Raw genomic sequence first — 17,003 nt, forward strand, 5'->3', positions numbered from 1 at the left:
TTTAATTCTATTCCTTTTTATTTGTTACCAATACATGTCAGTGACTTAACACAAATAGTAATGTTTTAAATTGACATTTTAAAAAAAAATTCGAATTAACACAATTTCTTACGAATAAAAGTTTGGGAAACAATGATTTCATACTTGTTCAATTTATAGAAGGAACATAAAAGTAACATCATGCTAGAACATATTAGTTTAAATAAAGTTCTGCAACAGGCTGCAACTTCCGTGTATAGAAAAATTTCTTATTAAGTACAATTAGGCACTATTGTGGTTGTTTGCTTTGAAATATACAGTAAGGCTCAGTAATATGGTTGTGATTACAGTATTTGCAGTCTTGTGTGCATGGTGTATACGAAGATCTGAAAGTGCAGACAGAATGTATGTGTGCGTATAGACATGTGTGCATCACTCCACAGCTGTAATGAGTGTGTGTACTGTTGCTGACTTCAACAAATGACCAGATTACTTTATGGTTCAGGTTAAATTTGTTTTAAATTAAATTTGATGGAAATGGGTGATCCACGCAGAGCTTGATGAGGCTCAGCACCATTTTTTTTATTATGGAGGTCTTTTTGTGATTGTCCTGTGAAAATGCCATCGCTTCATTCTTGGTGTTTCATTTTTTTAACATTAAAGCCCATGAAAATTTGGTTTCAAATATCAACAATTTCTCTATAAAATTAAGTATTCATGACTAAATAAGCAACAATCAGAGTTTAAGTGTAACATTTAATATTATTATGCTTTATGAGTTAATCTCTCAAAAAGTTAAACAGCTGCTCAACTGTCATTAGATTTTGATTGAAATATTGCTAAACTCTGATATGAAATATTGAGGTCATTGCACATAGTAATAAGCTTATTGAGAAAATGGGTTTTAAGGACCTTTAAAACTTATTGATCCAGTGTTCTTTTTTTTTTGTTTTTGTTTTATGTAGAAATGTGTTTGTGAGTTTTCAAATATTTTAGCTTCCTGAGAAACTGCCCCGTATGAAGTTGTGGGTTTTTCCTTAGACAGCGGCTTTCTAAGAAATACTAAGATGTTGATTTGGTATTTTGACAAGCAGTATTGTGTATTCAAAGTAAACAAAGTGACTGATAAAGAAAAACTAATTTGGTCTGACATTACTGGAGTCAGGTAACGATACTAGCATTGAGGCACAATCCAGAAGGCACTCTCATTGGTTTTTAATTTTGTTACCAGTTCCTCTGTAGCCATCCAGACACATATTCATAGACCAGCAGCATCACTGCTCCACCTGTAACAACATAAGAGAGCCACCGTGAATAAACACGCATGTGTTCTAGTAAATGAGCAGCACCAGCTACTCGATCAATAAAAGCTAATGGATAGCATCATGTGATCTAAAATACAGATTCAGAGGCTTTGCTGCCTGAGCAGATACGATTTATAGATATAGAATTGATTTACATCAAAAACTTGCAGCCTCTGTATACATAGAGGATAATGTCTCTAGCTCACAATATTTTCATTCAAACATTGAATGAATATAAAAAAGATGTTGTTGAGGACATGATGCAAAATGGTGAGAATGAATATGTCTGAGAGGGAAGTAGTGCCAGTCCTCCCCTGATTTCATTATAAATTCTCATGCAGAGTTGAATGTAGTGCTAACGTGATTTGGGAAGTTCAGTATGGATTAATAATTTGAGGGGCATTAAAATAAAAAAAAAAGGTTTTGTTACCAATATAATAAAGTTTGTAAAAGAACATAATATATACAAGTATATGTATAATATATATAGTATATAAAGAATATAAAGAACATTTTTGTTACCTGGACCAAGTCTCATTATCTTGGGCACTAAACCCTTGTATAGTGCCAAATACCTATAAAAAGAAAAATGACATTACTATTGTACAAATGTAAAATAGTATATAGTTACAAGTATATAAAAATGTAAAGATCTCATGTAAACATTTCATATCCTTGTCCATGTGTGCAGCCGTGGAACATTACTAAGCACATTTACTCAAGCACTGTACTTACATACAGTTTTAAGGTACTTGTACTTCACGTGAGTATTTCTATTTTCTACTACTTTATATTTCAACTCCACAACATTTATATCATCAGTCACTGGTTACTTTGCAGATTCAACCTCTTAAAACAAAATATAAATCAAAAATTAAATTCAGATTTATTCACAAGCTATACAGTGGTATATAGAGCATTAAAAGTAGCCCCATCTTGAAAGCAATTTATGCATTAATGTATCAATAAGTATAATCCAACACATTTATATAAATTACTATGAAAAAAACTACTTTCAAATTCCTTTGAAAAACTTGACTTGTATGTCTCCACTGTGGTGCTGCAACTTTTACTCAAGTAAAAAAATCTAAACACTTCTTCCACACATTCCTTTTGTATGCGTGTGCTCTTGTACTTGCATGTGAATGTGTGTACAAGCTGGAGTGTGGAGGTGATTGCTTGCCTGCCTGTCTTTCTGTCTGTCTGTCTGTCTTCAGGTCTGCCTGCCTCTCACCCAGTCAGGTACCCGGCCAGCGCTGGCGAGTACCTGCCCCTTAATGCATTCAAGGTGATCAGTGGCTGCCTGCCTCCGCCTCGTGCGCCCTGTCCTGCTCCCTGCCCCCGCCACTGATGGCGTTAATAAGGCTCGACCCACTTCCTCCCTGGCCCTCTGTCTGATTAGATTGACCTGTGGAGCGCCGCGCGGCTCGTTAGGGTCTGCTTAACGACGTCTCCCATAGGGACCACTAATTAGCTGGGACTGTGTTGTGTTAGAGCAGGGGACTGGATGTGGCGGAGGGGGCGGCCTGCGTGCACCCCTGCGACGACAACGCTTCAATGCTGTTCCTGCAGCAGCCCCCAAGGCCTGCGTCCACTAACTACAAACATCTCGCTGGCCCTTGTCTAGTGGAGCTGCATGGGGGAAAGTGGAAAGCCTAGGGCAACTGCTAACATAACATAGATCTTTCCTTGAAGCTTCCATTTAGAGCTGTCATTCTCCGAGGCTCGAAAATATGTTAACATTTACTGTACGACTGACAGACTGCAGAAATGTATGATCACACACATGGGGAATAGAGGCCGGAATCTAACGTCACTTTTTGCTTTCCATTCATCTGATTAAGTTTGATCAAGTTTTTCATGCACTTCCCCAGAAGTTAGTTTAGGAAAGTCACACTGCACAGTGAAACTCTGCTAACTTGTAGCTGCAGCTGATCCATTTGTCTCACTGAGCTCGAGAGATAACCAACTATAAGCTCCTCGCAAAACACATAAAGTGGCTCATTAATTCTTGGATGCACCATTGACAGCGCTGGAAATGTTGTCCTGAGGATTGCCTACTTATCCCCCCCCTCCCTCTCTCCTTGTTCGTACCCCTCCTCCCGGTACACCAGGGCCATCGTCTGGAAGCAGGTGCGGTACTTGATCTCTCCTGGCACTGGTTGGGGGCCTTGGATGCGGCTCTTGGCTACGTCGAAGGGAATGTTCACACAGGAGGAGATGGTCCCAGACAACAGACCGATAGTAAACTTCCTCAGGAACTCAAGGGTGGGGTCCTAGCAAAGAAGAGCAGATGAATGTGCACAGGTTTACTGGAAATATTTCTAGACACCAGGTGTTGAAGGTATAGGAGTTGACAAAATAAATGGTGATACATCATGTGTATATGTATGTGAGTGAAAGTGAGGAGGGCAGGAGGGGGCTTGTTCATATGATTGCCAAGCTGGCATGAAAGCCCTGATCATTTTATGGTAGCGGGGGGCAGATTAGTGCTTCCTGACTGTGGTGCAGCGTTCTGATTGGCTGAGCAGAAGCACATGTTCTTTGGGGAGCCAAGACAGAGGATTTATAAACAGGGTTCATGCAGGCAGACTGGGGAGGCATATGGGGACAATTTGGGTAATTGGGCTGTGACTCGGCACAGGGGTATTACTGTACCAAAGAAGCCCAGACTCAGAGAGCTCTGACAGCTAATTGGCCAGGATATTTTTACAAATGACAGCAGCCTCTCTGGTCCAGGCCTTTCTCAAGAGGCTGGACACCCTGAGAGCCGAGGTAAATCAACAGCTAATCCCACGTCTTCTGTTTTTTTCAAGTGGGATGTGGGGAAGGGGGTAACGTACCCGCGGCCTAAGTACACCCATCAACCCACTTCCTAACAGCCTTAAGCAAACATCACCTCACACATTCACTTGTGAATGATGGCAGTGTGCTATCTGCCTCGTCTGTACTATTCAAATGGCAAAATGAGAGAAGTCCGAGCTTGGCCAGCTGAATTTGACTGTGGACGTGTTTGAGTTGCAAGCTCATTTCTCATGTTGCTGACAAAAGGGCTTTGGAGGAATGCCACTATCAGCTCAGCCTGTAAGCCCACAATATTTATACTTTGCTCCCTCAACAATGGCCGTCGTTAGCCTCTAACAAACAAGATCATTCCATCAATGTACATACCGATGGATCATTCCCAAAGCGACGGCCACAATCTGAGAACAGAGCTATTTGAGTCATCTAGCCACATAATTATCATTCACAGAGGATGACCACTTGGTTCTCTGTACATCATGCGTCACTGGAAAAATGTTGAAAATATAGCAGAGCCTGGGCTCCCACTGTAACCTCCTCTTGAAAATAGTACCGTTGTCTGCTTCCAATTAGTTCATTGGAGTTAATCTAATGCTCCAGTTTGTACATGTGGAACTGGCGTATGGTAACGTTTCCATTAAACAAAATTAACTTTTGTTTGGGCCATCAGGCCCTGCCGGATGTGTAATCTGAGACTTTGAGGATGTTATGACGAGCAAACAGACGAGGTATTAGCAGAGCTGATCTTACAAGCTCCTCTCTGATTTTTGCTTCCTCCTTACTGTGGCATTCAAGCGAACTAATCACACTGTCAAACACTTGCTATTCCCCACTGGCAAGGTGGCTGGGACACGTGCGTATCATATTGCCTGAGGTTACCAAAGTTTGGTGTAGTCAAGGTTACAAACAGCAAAGAGTGTGTCTGTCACTTGTGTTTGCATTTGAGGGTAAAAACCAAAACAGAACTGGAGGTCAGAGTGTGATCATAGATTTTGACTGGCATATTACTGGGTTTGTGGGCATAGCATCCTTGACATTGAAGTAGAAGCCAAAGTAGATCATGTTGAAAACTCCATGGCGTCCCAGTGTTGATGTTAATCCTTTATTCAGACCCTTCAGTCCGAAGCCGTCCGACTTGATGATGCGTCTGGCTTGAGCGAATGAGGAGGGTTGCTGAATTGGAGAGAGAGAATTCAAAAGACGCACATGTCAGTGGCTGATGTAAAACTGCTGGGCCTCTAGTGGAACTTGCACATGACCAACACTTTACAAGTTAAGACAGTATTTTATTTCTATCAACCTCTTTGAAGGAATCTCTGTTGGCCTGGAGACTGACTTTCACCACTTCGAATGGATTGACGACAACAGCTTCAGTCAAGCCCGAGCCAAGCCCTGCTACAGACAGCGCCTGTGGGGGAGATGGATATGATTTAGGGCTGACAATGTGGAGATAATATTTGGGTAGAGAGAGAACAGACAATGACGAAGACAATATGTCGGGGCTATAAGAGACCAATGCTGGGTTGTAGTTTCACTTTTGAGAACTTGTTCCCCGAGTCTCTTTGTTTCATTTGAAACGTACATTTGTTCCTGTCATGGCTGTCATTGTTAATCAGTTGACAAATGTTTGAAGACACACAAGACACCTGCGTTTGTTATCATTTGACAAAATGTCAGAAGGCAGACGAGGATGAGAAAAACAAATAAGATTGTGAGAAAAGCGGCAAGGTTTTTAAGATTCATCATCAACATGGTGGAAAATTATATTCAACAAAGAACCAAAGCACTTTAATTCATTTAGTGACATCCAAGATGTAATAAGCACCTACGTATTTATAAATGTATATCCCCAACAAGTACTCAACCGTGGATGTAGCAACACTACATACATTTTCATGGGGCTGTATATGTCTGCATGTGAGTGTGTGCACGTGTGCGTGCATGCGTGGTCAGAGAGAAGCGTAATGGGAACATGTCAAGAACGTGTCTATAGCTCATTACTCTTCCTGCCTCTTTATCCTGCTGTCAGAGCCCCGGGACCCATCCTCTCAGACATGCCTCGCAATGTTTACACAGCCAGCCAGCCACGTTTTAAATCCTTATTTGTGTTATTACTGTGTGTGTCCTCATTAATCAGAGTGAAGGCATTCAGCTGTGCCATGCTGAATAGGAGAGAGAGAGCCATTCGGAACCAATCTGTAATTCACTAGCACTAATGATCAGATGTGATTACAGTACTTGATACACACGGGCCTCTGAGGCAAATGGGGTTGGAGCCACTTGAAGAGGAAGAAGAAGATAGTGAGAAGAAGGCGGAAGAGGAGGGAGAAGAGAACATGATGGATGGGACAGGTAAACATTTCTCCACCAATGGCTGTAAAAACAAGCCGAGGATATGCGCTGAGCCGGATGGCCCAAGCGCTTAGTTACAGGTAGCCATCCATCACAGCTGACACTTGGCTGCCACCTGAATAGGTGGTGTGTGGTGACCGCACCTCAGCAACACAAATCTGTCGAGCTTAGAACTCTGACTTAATAGAACAGAAATTAGTCGAGAGTCGAGGATGTAACCACTTGTACACTTGGCCTGTGGCTTAACCAGTCTCCAGAATTAACAACCACCAAGCAAACATACAGTAGAGTGTGTTTATTCGGACAGTGTTATGTATTACATTATTTTGGCTTTAGTTGGAATTAAACAGTGTATATGAGGTTTTTAGTCTCAAATACAAGGATTAAATGTGTTTGGGGTTTCTTTATTATTAGTGGCAGGAATCACAATTTTTTACTGTGGTGAAGCAAGGCCGTTTTATTTATAAAGCACATTTCATTACAGGGAAACTCAATGTGCTTTACATTAAAGTGCAGACAGTGTACCCTGGGTACTATGAAAAAATGGCTATAATTATTATTATTTTTTTATTATCTAATGAAGATGTAAAAACCACAGATAGAAAGTGGGCAGACAGTGTACAGATTAACCCTAAATTGGTTACTCTCGATATTTCTCAGAAGTGGGCCAAATTTCAGTCAGTTGTTGTTCGACGTTCAGTTTGAGAGGGATCACAGTGCCCAGTTTACTGCCTGAACGATCAGTCTGGCTGGATGATCAGTTGGTTTTCTGGCAGGTCAAAGATTTTGGTTGGCCGTCTTGCAGTCTGAGCAGTTACACCGTCCTGGAGTAGTATTTTACATGTTGTGGCTAAAACCGTAGACTCAACTGAGACTGCACTGGGAAATAAAACTGAACTTCACTGCAGAACATACAGATCAGACTGTCTGCTGCTTCCAGTTGTTGCGCCATATTTTTCTGTATTTCTTCTCACTTTATGTTCAGCAGAATCGTACAAAGCAACGCTGCCTTCCTCCATTTTTGTCAACAGTGCTGATAACACGGTATATGCTTATATGTTTGGTGTGAGCACACAAATTGGTCAATTGATCTGTACAATGTGAGCATAACAGCTGCAGGTTCTGGCTGTGCAGAAAGGCTGACAAAAATGTGCAGCGTGAGTTAACATGACCTACAAGATTAATAAAAACACATAGTGTTTGCCCAGCTTCAAGTCTGCACTTTATCTTATGGTTACTGTGTCGTTTCTAATCCAGTGTGATGGAATTAGTGTCCAAAACAACACTCTCCTGATATTTACAGTATGGCCTGCACTGCAGTAAAACTTTATTTGTATTAGCTTGTAATGTTTTAAAAAGATTACATTTGAATGTCTTAATTATATACAGTCTTTTTTTTCTGCTTTCAAATTCTGTTTGTGCTAATCACCATTCATTCTCTCACACTCTGAGCCAGTAAAATCGAATCAAAACAAAGCCTCTGTAATAAACATGGCTCCAGATGAGCTGCCAGTTACACTGGCTTCACACAAAGCAGCACCAACCAAACTTCTTTTAACCTCTGTTATGTGGCTGCTCTGTTGTGTGCAAGGAAGCTTACATAGTGAAGGTTCAGGAAGAGACATGAAGTCATTAGCCAAGATGATCAGTTGATGATCGGCTGCTCTCCCTGAGTGCCAAATGCAAACCCAACCATGAAAGAGTATTGAAACACCAAGCATTACACATCGAATTCCTACACCCAAGTGAAACTGGAACCTTTTAGGGTTTTTTTTTTTTTTTTCTTTTTATTAAATTATTAAAGCTGCTGCCCTTCAACATAATCACATGTGTGGTTCACTCCATTTGTTTATAGAGGGATGGTACATTTTTTTAAAGCTATGCAACACAAGCTAAATTCAACCCAAATGTTATTTAAGTAGGTTCATTTAAGTAGACTATTAGTTACCTTTATTACACCATACACTTGAATGTGTTAGTCATTAGGGATGTTGTCATATGTAGTTAACGCCTACCAGAATTGTTATTCCAGGCCGTCTTTACCTAATACACACCAAATTTTTCTTTTTAACCTTTCAAATATGGGATGACGTCCATTTTAGGCAGTTAATTAAGTCAGTTTTATATTTGTCACAATAATACCCTCTAACAAAAGTGTCTTACTAGTGTCTAACCCAAAAATGTTGAATGAATAAATTCTCTAAATGTGCTACTGTATTACCTTTATTTGTACATGAAACAGCAGTGAAACCTGTTTTTACATTTACATTAATTCATTTCACTGGTAAAATTATTCTTGGCATTTGTCTTTATTTTATTAGCCAACGGCAGGAGAGCTGAAATGTTGATATTGTGACATTATTTGTGGTCCCGTGTATGTGTGCGCGTGTGTTTATTTTACAGGTGAGAGTGTTTTCAGGTGTTTTTCAGTGTCTGAGACTTACCACACCAGGAGACAAAGGAGTCAAATTCAGCAACTTCTTGTATTGCTCAAAAGTGAAAAACTGCAGAGGAAAGATCAGGATAAAGGAGTTGTCAGAAAGTCACAGTGTATTCATAAGCTAACATCTCTGCACACATACACACCCACGTACACATAAGGACAAACACACTATTAAAAGCTGCTACCTTGAAAACACTCATGAGGAAACGAACTTCAGCGAGCATTGTATCAACTCGACAAACGTGAAGATTAAGCCACACTTTAAATTCTAAATCTCAATCTCTAAGGAAAGCGAAAAGTGTAACGCACATTCTCAAATGGAGACACACCACCTGATTTGTTTATCAAAGCAAAGGGCAAAATGCCAACAGAGGTGTTTTAATCGGAGCTTTAATTTGCTTTAATTCTTCTCCCCAGACATTTCTCATCATCAGCCTGCTTTGTTCACTGTGTGCGTGATTACCCCATCTTCTCAGTGTGAGTGCTTATTTTCAAAGTTCACACATCCTCGTCTCCAGCATCTCATTACATGGCAGCTCCGTACTAGGCATCAGGCCACGACACACAAAGGACTGGGCTCAAACGAAGGCTCGTTGTAAATGCTTGTACGTCAATATTTGGTAGGCCAACAGAACAAACAGGAGTGGCTGAGAACATGGCAGATATGGCAGATATGGCAGACATGGCAGAGGGTGTCATGTGTTTAATCAACGTGTGTACCATGTCAGAGCAACTGCGGTTAGGGTGTTTTCAGCAGTGGAGCAGTTCACAGTGAAACCAGAGCCTGGGCGTTGCATCACAAACCAAGAAGCTGCGCAAAACAACATGCACAACCGTCATCTCACCTTGACTGCTCTCTTTGGCGTCTCTGCCAGAATCGGAGGTAGGATCCCCTTGTAGAAGCCGAAAATGCTGTTGAGAGAGAGAATAAAATGTTAAAAATGCTTATCTGACGACTGTCTGCTGACTTGTCAAGCTCCACCTGATATTTTGATAAAATGGGATGTAGTCAAGACCTGAAAATATTAGCTGATTGATTGATTAGTTAATAGACACAGAAAAAAAATCCAAAATGCCAAACAGTGCCTAGATCTAACTGCAGTTGAGAAGATTTACTGCTCCTCTTTGTCATATGTGATAGTAAATTGAATATCTTTGGGCTTTGAACTGGACAAAACAAGCCATCTGAGGATGCCACCATATTTTGACATTTTATAAACAATTAATTATATTAATAAATGTATTATATTAATTAAGTGTAATTAATCTGGCAATTGAGAGAATAAAAAGCAGATTAATTGAATAAAATTGTTAGTTGCATAAAATTTTAAACTTGTGCCTTACAGAGTCGACCAGTGTTTTGTTTTTTTATTCCATTTATTACAAAATTATGTAACTTATATTTTATATTATAGCTAACCACTTTGCCTTTCATCAGTGAGGGTAGACTAAATTACAGAAACACCTCTCCATAATACAATATACTTCAAAGAGCACCACACCCTCCAAAATGATCATACATTTCAATCACCTTTCTAAAACAGTTTCAACAAAAAGTGAACACTGTAGACTGCATTAAGTAGGTGGACCTAATAAATTGGCATCTGAGTGTAGTTTTAGTTTTGTATTGATAAAACGTAATGCAGACTTGATAACCACTACGTATTATACAACAAAAGCAAGAGTCAAATTCTGCTCATCATATTGTATGAAAATGAATAGAAGCAAAAGGCTGTCTGAAACCATTAAAAAACATTTGTCTAACAATCAGTTGCATGGCCTGCATTTAAAAACGCTCACCACAAATGTTGAGTACACATCATTTGTAGTGAGAAGAACATTCTGGCAATTTAGAACTGCACTTTGATAATGGTAGAGGACTCACAAGAGACAGGTTAAACAAGATAATTGTTAAGGTCAATACATCAGTTGCCAAGATATCAAGACTTTCAGTTCCTAGAATGTGGATGACCCTGATGAAGGCCACAAGCCGAAACACGTCGGTCTAATTAAGTTCTCTTGTTTACTGCAAGTTTTGCTGGAGTTTTGATCTCAGTTCCATGAATGTGTCAAACTCAATAGCTGGATCCTTCATTTCCCATGATGCAACTAGCAGAATCATTTTAGGCCCTGCCTGCCCAGTAAAAGCCCATGTTCTAAAAACAGCACACCTTCAGTTAATAATGCAGGCTTTCTGTTTTAAATTTGTTGGTCATAAGCCCTAGCTGAAATAACCTTATTGACATCATCATGGTTATTTCCCAGACAAAACAAAGCTCCTTTAAAATACAAAAGATTATGAGAAAAAAATTTTTTAAGGAGAAAAAATTCGCTCATATCCTGATATGGTCCTTTAACATGGCAGTTTCTTAAAGATATATGGTTACTGCATCAATCCAGTCTCTGATAATATTGAATATAGACGACATGACTAATACCAAGCTCACAAAATACAAGCAGAAAGTAATGAACATTGCTGCTGTTTGGCAGCATAACTACCAAGATATATTTTCAAACCACAAACCTTGGTAAACATTCTCGACAGGAACTTGTGGAGGAAATGATTTAAAAGTTTATTTCAGCATTTGATATACTGGATGTTTTAAAAGACGGTAGCTGTATAATTTTAGTCAATTTGGTAGTTTGCCTTTGCTCAATCATACTACCAGCCATGATTTACAACATACTTGAAGGCAGGAAAAATAATAAAATGATACAGTGAGTTATGTATGTGGAGATGTATGCTTACATTTAACACAAGCTGTATTTTGTTAGAAATCAATTTTATGGAGTATATTAACAGAATAAATGGACAGTTTGATGCAAAATTCCCTTTTACTGCACCTATTAAGACACTTATTGATGTTTCTAAATTGTAAACAAATGTCTTAATGAGCTTCATTTTGAAGTGCTCAGAATCATTATCATTCTATCCATTTCTTACTTTATAATTTACCTAAAATCACTTATTAACCTAAAACGGAAACATTTTATTTTTCTATATAAAGACAGTTTTCACTCATTTAGGCAAAGTGGGGAAATGTAACAAAAGACAACGTCATGAATTCCCACCATTTCATGACCAGTCTCTGATGTATACATGTAAGAAGATAGTAGTATGTTTTGTGTTTTGCACTGATGGCACAAAGCATGTTTCGTATACATTCAGAATTGCATACACATGCATTTCCCCCATTCCTCAATTTAGTGAAAACATGGGTGGAATAGTTCATCGGTTTGAACTTGTGCAGTTTACACTAACAGGACCAGGCAGATGACATCAGAGAAGTTGCCAATCAAAGAAAATTATACAGACACTTGAACGGTTATCAAATATTTTCTATATAAACTTCACGTTTATATATTTGTTTCTCAAACCCTACCAATCTGCAACATTGGTGGTCAACAAGAAACTATGAAAAAAGTCATATTTGTGGTTAAGGGGCCAGATGTGAAACACAGCACCCCTGTAGCACCTTATCCTATTGAGTCATCAGCTGTTGTGTTGATAAACTGTTACTGGCAACAGAAAACTTTTGAAAGAGGAACCGTAAACACAACATCATCTTCTCACATTCTTCAACTAATACAGATGTTCCAGGCAGTGATATGATCAATTACATAATTATCTCCACCTTTGTGCATTTGTATAAGTAACTGTCATAAAGTGGCTAAATATGAACCATACACTGTGTCTATACACTATATAGAGTAGGTCTGACAGATTGTGCAACTGTAATATAAATCTTTATATGTGAAAGCACCGATGTTAGAAACATACAGATGTTATACTGACAGTGAGTTCAGACAACAAAAGTATACATTCATTCATTACTCGTTTGGAAGATGTACATCTTCACCAGGAATAAATTGTCTGAGAGAAAGACCAGACCAATTCAAAGAAATGAAAGTCAGAAGCAAAAGTGGCAAACATGTATAATTTTTCTATGAACATAAGCAGAGCCACTATAGTGAGGGCATCAGAGGCAATGGCATGGCTTACTATCAGCCAAAACAGAGCGACTCTTCAACTAAGTTGCTTGCAGGTGACCTGGAGAGACAAAGTACAAGGGAGTGCATATTGATATTACACACAGATGGAGACAAAGGAGACAATGTGGCGTGACTGACTGTATCCTGTGAACAGCGGCACCTGCTCTGTTGTGGAAACATTCACTACAAGTCAACAGAGATGATCTTGGTTGATTGGGTCCAAGTGTAAATATCACTTCTGCTGGTCTACATTTCCACTGAATGTAACCTGAGAAAGACAGACCATTAAACCTGCACAGAATCCACAGCAGTGAGGCTTCTGTCCAAAAACTGCAGTGAACCACAACTAATTATCAAAACACTTGTCATCGGGTGACAGAGACGACCAATTTCATCAACAACTCAAGTTACACATGTGGTATAACCTGACGCACCAAATGATTTGTTACACTGAACCATCTGGGGGCTTTGTTGGAAACTGTCTGGAAAAGGAAAGGCATTTTAAAAAAGAAAAATAAGCTTGGCAGGTGATTGGATGAACCATTTGTCTATCATATGACGTAATAGGAAAGCGCCGAGGAGGAACACAACAAAACAAGCCGCAGTCTGAGGAGCTTTGGGAGCTAGTTAGCATGTCGGCAGAGGATTCTTAAAATTTAAACACAAGGCACAAATAAAATTAACAGTCGCTTCTCCATGGCTGCCAGTAGATCCTCCCCCATAGGACGCTGATTGGTCCGAACCACTGTGGTTCAGCCATAAACGAATACCTTGGAGCCTGGCAAGATGGATTCTCGTTTGCCAGAAATCCAGCTGCGTTGCAAGGTTACAACTGCTGCTGGAAGCCAAAAATTAATCTCTCATATCGTTTGTGTAAACAAGTTATTTAAGTCAGACGGAAGGCCCTTCCCTCTGCTCTCTTTGTCCATGCAAATGGTGGCCATAGATTTCCCGGGTGTGGTCAAGCTGGGGAGCCACCAGGTGATGAAAGAGAAGTGAAATTTGTTACAGAACAAATATGGCCTCTAGTGAGTGCCATTCATTTGAATCCTAATTTGATTTCCAATGTAAAGTACACACTAAGTCCCCTTTTGGCTTTTCTAAACAAATGTCGTCCTGACGCACGTCGTGGGGGTAATGTGTGTGTATGTGGATTGAGAGTGTGTTTGTATGCATTTGTGTGTATGTTTTGTCGGTCATTTTCATAAACCTTTCCTTTTTTAACAGCCTCCATCCATCTGGTGAGGAGAGTAGCTCTGACAGAACAACACAGACACATTTGATTAAACAAACTGGCCAATAACATCCTTCAGACAGAAATTCTGACTTATTAGTGGTAGAAATCTATAAATACATACAGTCAAAGATTATTTAAATAAATACTTTTTTTTTTAAAAAAGAGTACTAAATTATAGTCTGTAGCAGACAATTTTCACAGCACTGCCATGAGGAAATCCTTGAGAAATATGAGCTCGCCAGGGGAACTTTTTAACATGTAAACAACCGGCATGCTTCATCTGCAAATATTTGCACTTTCCCAGTGTCTCCTGTAACCTTGACCTTGTCATTGAGGGACAATCGAGCAGAATCACCAGTGGCCAGAGTTCACTGGATAAAGGCACAATTAACAAGCGTCTCTACATTATGCATTATAGGATCTAAACTAACTTGTACTTACTAAACTTACTAAACTTACTTGGTGTATCATTCACATCTTGGGGTAAAAAATAAGCTGGTCTCATTTATTGACTTGGTGGATGGGGTATTGGGGGCAATAACTGATAATTATTTATATAGTCGACTTTCCTACTTTACAACTAAATACTGTTCATATTTTGACGAAATAATCATATACTATTACATTTTTTTAATTTGGTGCAATCCATAAGATGAAACAGTGAATTGTAATTTTTTTTACCTTTACCTAAATATGGAAAGTGCAACTTTGTACTGGTGAAAGCAGTGACTCACACCTGGAGACTTTTTTTTTTATGAAGAACTCAAACAGGCTCATCTTTTCCAGTTTTTAGGGAGATAATGTAGCATCAAAAGAAAGGCACATGACATTTTGAGAAATAAACCTATTAGATTTTTTGCTGTAACTTGATGAGATGATTGATACCACTCTCAAGTCTCTATGATAAGTATCAAGCTACCACCGACTGACTGACCTGACTGGAAAACAGCAGGAAACAGCCAACCTAGCTCCATTCAAAGATAACAACATCCACCTACCAGCACCTCTGAAGCTCACTAATTAACACATTATGTCTTGTCTGTTTAATTTGGAATAAAACTGAGATGTAAAACACATAGCTCTGGGCATGAAAGCAAATAGAGATTGCTCCAAAATGTCAAACTATTCCTTTAACCTGATTGCTGCTTCATACGAACCATGCCTGCTTCACTATAGCAAAACATATGTTATCTGGTGGACACACTTATCTGCACTTCTTCACACTTCCATGAATGTGTACTTTTTGCATGGGTGGTCCCAGCTGGAGTCGGCCCCCACCCCCACCGATCCTGAACCGTTAAAGGCATTACTCATTGATCTACTGTACGAAGGCCAACGCACTCTGCTGTAATGCATGGACCCTTTTAATAATCCCGTGGCCATGCTTTGGGTCCCGACCCAGTCTCTGGATACCACACTGGTAAAGAATGCTCGAGAATAGAGTCTTTTTGTTTGCCTCCAGACGGAAACACTTAACACATGCTCACGCTGCTGCACACACATGCAACAGAAAAAGAGGGCCTGTAAGGCAATATACAAGTGTTGGTTAGCATAGTTCACACTGTCACACACCTATAGAGCCACCACTACAAGGTAATGCTAGATTTTCCAGATTCACTGACAACCTAATGTAAATTTTTTTTTATAGAAAAAAAAAAAATTCTTAGCTACAAATGTTTAACATGTATCTTGCTACTGAGTAAAGTAAAGTCTATAGGTCTGGTTATTGAGTCCAGGCTTTAGCGTGACTAAAAGATGGGATCATACATGTGAACATTTCCACGTCTTTCTTCAGTTTAATCACCACACTTGAACTGAGAGCTCAGGTTTCCTCCCTCATCGCCTCAGAGAGAATGAGGCCTGGTGTTAGCTCGGCCCTGCCATCAGCTGACAGGAGATGTTTATTTTTAATAATAATTCTACAACAGTGGGGCCTAACACTATTTGTATAAATTATAACTAAGTGGTTTGGCCTGGAGGTAATCCTCAACGTGCTACTGGGGAGTGATTACAGCCTTAGCAAAAATATACTGTTAGTGATAATTGTTCGACAGGAAAGTGAATCCTCCATCTGTGGCGACTCTCCGTCACATGCTGTGGTTCTTTGGCATGAGCTCATAATCAAATAGCTGTCATAGTTGATAGTGTGGTTATTGTGTAATTTGGCAATCATTTTACTGTGACTCCTGATTCCAATCGAGGGCACACCCAAAAAGCATGCAGGCAAACAGGCATTAAATTTCAATTCTGAGTGTGAGGGTGTATGGGGGGGTGAAGAGGGCACAGCTACTGTGGCAGGATGGATGTGTCTGTTGAACTACAGCCAACAGAGGACTTCCAACTGTCCCTAGCCGGCCTCTCACCGTGCGCTCGCTCACACCTCACAGCAGATCAACTTTATATCCGTTGTAAAGCTGTCGACTCGCCGTAAACAGAGCGAGTGGCAGCCACTTTCTCCTACGCCTGCACTGTCTCACAGACCTGTCACAAGGCAGGCAGAGGAGGAGGGTCCGTGGCAGGATCACTGTCTCTAGTTAGTTGTGAAAGTTTAACATTTCGCTGTCATTTCTAAGGCAATAACAGCTGTAATCTTATCCACTGTGAGATAAAGCATATTCAGTGCCTTGCTGCAGGATATTTCTGTAGGCTATTGACAGACAGCAACTAACACTGACAGCTGTCTGATCACCGCACCAACTTACCACCATACGTTTTTAGTTACGCTTGAATAAAGCAGCATGTTCGGTATGTCACTCAAAAAATTGTTGACTGAAGTCTTTTTTCCCCTTATATACTCGCAGTGTAAGGTGGAAAAAAACATAAAATACCATACTATGAAAGCTACAAAATAAGCAAATACCAGTTGGATGAATTTACTGTGTAGTGCGTAGTA

General features: G+C 39.8%; 1 protein-coding gene across 1 annotated transcript in view; it reads right to left on the minus strand.

Annotated features, from left to right (window-relative positions):
- slc25a21 (solute carrier family 25 member 21) overlaps positions 1-17,003 on the minus strand; it is an 85,997-nt gene continuing 68,994 nt past the window's right edge. The window contains exons 5-11 of the mRNA XM_071498104.1: positions 9,726-9,792; positions 8,882-8,941; positions 5,386-5,493; positions 5,094-5,258; positions 3,378-3,559; positions 1,806-1,858; positions 1-1,265 (exon numbers count right to left, since the gene is read on the minus strand). Of these exons, the coding sequence (XP_071354205.1) occupies positions 1,204-1,265; positions 1,806-1,858; positions 3,378-3,559; positions 5,094-5,258; positions 5,386-5,493; positions 8,882-8,941; positions 9,726-9,792 (697 nt within the window). The 3' untranslated portion in view covers positions 1-1,203. The remainder of the gene's footprint in view (positions 1,266-1,805; positions 1,859-3,377; positions 3,560-5,093; positions 5,259-5,385; positions 5,494-8,881; positions 8,942-9,725; positions 9,793-17,003) is intronic.

This window comes from Trachinotus anak, unplaced genomic scaffold (assembly GCF_046630095.1).
Source record: "Trachinotus anak isolate AG129_WGS33_773 ecotype Australia unplaced genomic scaffold, CSIRO_AGI_Tana_v1 ptg000015l, whole genome shotgun sequence".
NCBI classification, from domain to species: domain Eukaryota; kingdom Metazoa; phylum Chordata; class Actinopteri; order Carangiformes; family Carangidae; genus Trachinotus; species Trachinotus anak.